Source organism: Olea europaea, unplaced genomic scaffold, assembly GCF_002742605.1.
Source record: "Olea europaea var. sylvestris unplaced genomic scaffold, O_europaea_v1 scaffold2207, whole genome shotgun sequence".
NCBI classification, from domain to species: domain Eukaryota; kingdom Viridiplantae; phylum Streptophyta; class Magnoliopsida; order Lamiales; family Oleaceae; genus Olea; species Olea europaea.
In genome coordinates, this window is record NW_019240091.1 from 120,935 (window position 1) to 125,497 (window position 4,563).

The following is a 4,563-nucleotide window of genomic DNA, read 5'->3' on the forward strand; positions in this document are numbered from 1 at the left end:
AGATACATGAGGGGAGAGGAAAAAGAGATCTAAACAAAAATAGAAAAATAAGAAAGAAACAGACACAACTATTCATAATCTCTTTACTTACTTCTGACGCTGCAATTCATCGTACCCTCGATTTCTCCGAATCTATAAGCTCAAATCTGGTATGTAACGATCATGTAATAAATCTTTGGTTTATTAGTAATCTGGGAACGATCCCATTCTTTTGTGGGATCTCTTAAAAATGATTAAAGATTGAATTTTTTAGGACTTTTCGTTGCGGGCCTTTGTTAATTTTGGTTATATCAATCTGAGGATTGGTTTTGTTAGTGAATTATTTCAATTTTTCATTTTTGGTTAATTTTTTTTATATTTTTTTTCTGGGCTTTTGTTTATTTTGATGATTAATTTTTGGATTTTAATGCAGCAAACTTTGGATGATTGCATTGTAATCGGAAGTTAGTGAGTATTTTTGGTTTATCTGATTGTTTGATTTTGTGTATGTTCTTGATTTGTATTGTTGTTAAATTAATTAATATTGATTGAGCTCGCTTAGAAATGAAATAGCAATGGTATAATTGTTTTTATTGCTCTTCTTTTTTGGCGTGTTTAAGGATGAAAATGGAGTTAAAATCTTGTTCGGGATAGCGTCCGATCATGCAATATATAAGATTTCTTGAAGTGTTGGAATACTTCTATTTTGCAGATGAAAATGGCGTCAATGGAGGTGAAGGATTGTAGTTATAGTTCCAATCAAACGTCAGTTATGACAGTGGAAGAAAAAGGAAGTAGGAACAAGAGAAAATTTCGAGCAGATCCGCCTTTAGCCGATCCTAATAAGATCTTCCCTTCACCTCGAAATGAATGCACAAGTTTTGAATTCGCTGCTGAAAAGTTGGAGATTCCCTCAAGTCACGGGCATGCAAACAGTTGTGACATGTGTTGCATGAACTGTGATAAATCTGATGCTTTGAAACTCGATCTAAGATTGTCATGTGCGGTGGAAACATTGGAGATGGGGCCAAGACAACCTCAAGAGGAGACAGAAGCATCATCAAATGAGCACAATGGTGCTGATTGGAGTAATCTTACAGAATCCCAGCTAGAGGAACTTGTTTTGAATGATTTGGATGCAATTTTGAAGAGTGCTATTAAGAAAATAATTGCTAGCGGTTACAGTGAAGAAATTGCTACAAAGGCTGTTTTGAGATCTGGGCTTTGCTATGGGTGCAAGGACACTGCATCAAATATTGTTGATAATACTTTAGCATTTCTTAGAAGTGATCAAGTTGTTGATCCCTCGAGGGAGCATTGTTTTGAGGATTTGCAGCAAATGGAGAAGTATATATTGGCCGAGTTGGTTTGTCTTCTAAAAGAGGTTAGACCTTTTTTCAGCACTGGGGATGCAATGTGGTGCTTGTTGATATGTGATATGAATGTGTCACGTGCTTGTGCCATGGATAGTGGCGCTTTGGGTAGTTTTCTCCATGAATCGACTGCGAATGAAAATTCCTCCGACTCTGTGAAACCTCAGTTGAGAACGGAACCCAAAATTTCTGAACCTAATACCCCAATTACCCATACACCAAACCCTTCAGTTGCTTACACTCACAATTCTCCATCTGAACCACCTAATACAGTTTCAAGTCATGGTGGACATATATTTCAATCTGAGGCACCAGCTACAGCAGATGTTACAAACTTGAAACTAGAAACTTCTTTCGTTCCTAATGGGCTAGACCCAATCAAAGTGTGTCAAAACCCTGTATCTAATACTAACGATAAACTCTTTAGTGTTGCAGGAATATCCCGCCCCTCAATTGCTGAGGAGAAGTTTGTGGGTAGTAGAAAAGTTTCTGGAATAACCAAGAGGGAATACATATTACGTCAGAAATCCATGCACTTGGAGAAACATTACCGTACACAGGGTTCTAAAGGGGCACCTAGAGCTAGAAAACCAAGGAGTTTTGGTAGTTTTGTCTTGGACGAGAAACGTAAGGCTGTAGCAGATTTCACAGGTGTGAATGTTAAGAATCCCTCATTCAAGGCTAGTGAGACAGTTTGCTTTGATGCGCCTCAAAACAGTGTCAATTATAATCTTTCAACAAGCACTGAATTCACTTCAATGCCAACATTTAGCTTGGAAGGTGCTAATGGCAGTTTTTCATTGGCTAAATCAAGTCTCTTATCCTCATTGCCTGTTACTGATACCGAGCTTTCTCTCTCCTTGCCTGCCAATGCTGATTCCAATTCAATTCCGGTTAGCTATGATGTCGAGACTGTCAGTTGTAGTTATGCTGGTGTGTCAAATGATAAGTCTCTTGGGCAGTGGGTTCCACTGTACAAGAAGGATATAATGATTATGAAGCTGGTTCAAAGAGTGCGGGAATCACAAAATCAGCTCCACGAGTGGACAGAGTGGGCAAATCAGAAGGTCATGCAGGCTGCCGGCAGATTGAGCCAGGATAAAGCTGAGCTCAAGACGCTTAGGCAAGAGAGAGAAGAATTCGAGCGTCTCAAGAAAGAGAAGCAAACATTGGAGGAAAACACTATGAAAAAGCTTTCAGAGATGGAGAATGCCATGGTGAAGGCTAGTGGACAGGTAGAGCGAGCTAATTTTGCTGTTCGTAGGCTCCACGTTGAGAATTCTGCATTAAGGCAGGAAATGGAAGCTGCGAAATTGCACGCTGCAGAGTCCGCCGCAAGGTGCCAGGAAGTATCAAAGAGGGAGAAGTCGACGCTCATGAAGTTTCAGTTACGGGAGAAGCAAAAGACTCTCCTTCAGGAGGAACTTGGGGATGAAAAACGCAAGTTGATACAGCTTCAAAAGGAACTAAAGCAGGCTAAAGACGTGCAAGATCAAGTAGAGGTAAATTCTCCATTCACTTATCTAATTAGCCTCTAGTAGATTTTGATAAAAGTTTTTGAAATGTGTGGTTGAAAAATTGTGGGATCTATGAAAGATATGGTTAATATTGATTGTTTGATTTTGACTTGTATTAAAATCTGATTTAAATCAGTAACAAACTGGTACTTAAAATATTAAATTTGGATTAATCGTGAGGTATATTCACCAGTCACTTATCTATGCAAAATATTAAATTTGGATTAATCATGAAATTTCATCCAATTAAAATTTTCAAACTTAGGCCATATATATCAATAAGTAATTTCTTAAGAATCAGCTTTTAACATGTCTCCCTAGATAATGTACTGATGATATGTTAACGAGTTAGGAATATATGCCATTACTTGCGGGATTTTCTGCTGACTATGGCATGACATAGAAAAGTTATGACATCACAGGCTCGATGGAAACAGGAAGAGAAGGCAAAAGAAGAATTACTTGCACAAGCCGGTTCATTTAGAAAAGAAAGAGAACAAATTCAAGATTCAGCTAAATCCACAGAGAATATGATCAAATCGAAAGCAGCAAATAATCTGCAGAAGTATAAAGATGATATTGAGAGGCTCCAAAAAGAAATTTCCCAGATTAGATTGAAGAATAACTCATCGAAAATAGCTGCTCATAGATGTGGTATGGATTTGAGTTATGCTGGTAAACTTGCTGACTGGAGAAATTCTTCAGTCCCAAAGGATTCTTCAATACCTTACATTCTCGAGGATATCACCGCGAATGGAGGTGTGAAGCGTGAACGAGAATGTGTGATGTGCCTGTCCGAGGAGATCTCTGTCATTTTCCTCCCGTGTGCCCATCAAGTGGTATGTACAATGTGCAACGAGCTGCATGAGAAGGGGGGAATGAAGGACTGCCCTTCTTGTAGGTGCCAAATCCAACGGCGCATTTGTGTACGTTATGCCCTCTCTTGAGTAATTCTGAAATGACACGAGCTTTTGAATAATGTTTTATGGAACAAAAAATTGAATAATGCATTTTACAGAAGGTTTGTGTTGGTGTGAGGTTGTAAATGACAGTTTCCTTTTCCAGGGAAAAAAACAGTGTTCTTGTTATATATTTGTCAGTGTGACTCATCAAATGAAGCTATAAGTTAATTTGGGTTCACAATTTTTGCTGAATTTTTGTGTTCTCTGTTTGCATGAATCATTTTAAGTGAAAATTGCATGGTCCGAGTATGTATTGTAGGATTCCTTCTTCGTGCTGGAAAAAAATTCACAGTCGAATCCAAATTATCACCTAAATTGTTATCATCTTACTATTATCTTCATTTTCATCATAATCATACACCTTACAAACCTCTCTCCACCACCACTACCTCCTCCTCCTCCTCAACCACCATCCGCCACCGATTTGTTGTTAGTATTTATATTTGAATTCAAAGAGTCTGACTATTTTCCTCTCTTAAAAGACCTGAAATTTGTGGTCTTATGTTGCAACATCCCATTTTCTTGTGGACCGTTAATTTTTTCTTGTAATATATACTTCTGATATCAATCCAATTGCCATTTTTTCGACGGTCAAATGCTGCTGGAGATAGCCAGAATTTTTCCATTGAACAATCTTGAGTGCTGCAAAATTTTGTTCTTGTCAATTTGGAGGATGATATGTGACGGGATGTGCCTTAGTGAAATTTGAAAATAAATTAAAGTTGAGCTGCT

At 38.1% G+C, this 4,563-nt stretch overlaps 1 protein-coding gene across 3 annotated transcripts; it reads left to right on the forward strand.

Moving 5' to 3' along the window:
* On the forward strand, positions 1-4,012 carry LOC111380765 (putative E3 ubiquitin-protein ligase RF298). 3 transcript variants are annotated; one of them, XM_023004400.1, is made up of 4 exons: positions 2-149; positions 413-447; positions 692-2,854; positions 3,292-4,012. In XM_023004400.1, the coding sequence occupies exons 3-4, from the start codon at positions 692-694 to the stop codon at positions 3,814-3,816; spliced, it is 2,688 nt and encodes an 895-aa protein (XP_022860168.1). In that variant the 5' UTR covers positions 2-149; positions 413-447; the 3' UTR covers positions 3,817-4,012. The 3 variants fall into 3 exon arrangements, with proteins under 3 accessions (XP_022860169.1, XP_022860168.1, XP_022860170.1); XM_023004402.1 differs by having other exon boundaries at positions 413-443; XM_023004401.1 differs by lacking the exon at positions 413-447 and having other exon boundaries at positions 1-149.
* Positions 4,013-4,563: the final 551 nt, after the last annotated feature.

Coding starts and splice junctions, on each gene's coding strand:
- LOC111380765 (XM_023004401.1), top strand. CDS start 692: ATGAAAATGGCGTCAATGGAGGTGAAGGATTGTAGTTATAGTTCCAAT. Junction 2,855..3,291: donor ACGTGCAAGATCAAGTAGAG/GTAAATTCTCCA, acceptor ATGACATCACAG/GCTCGATGGAAACAGGAAGA.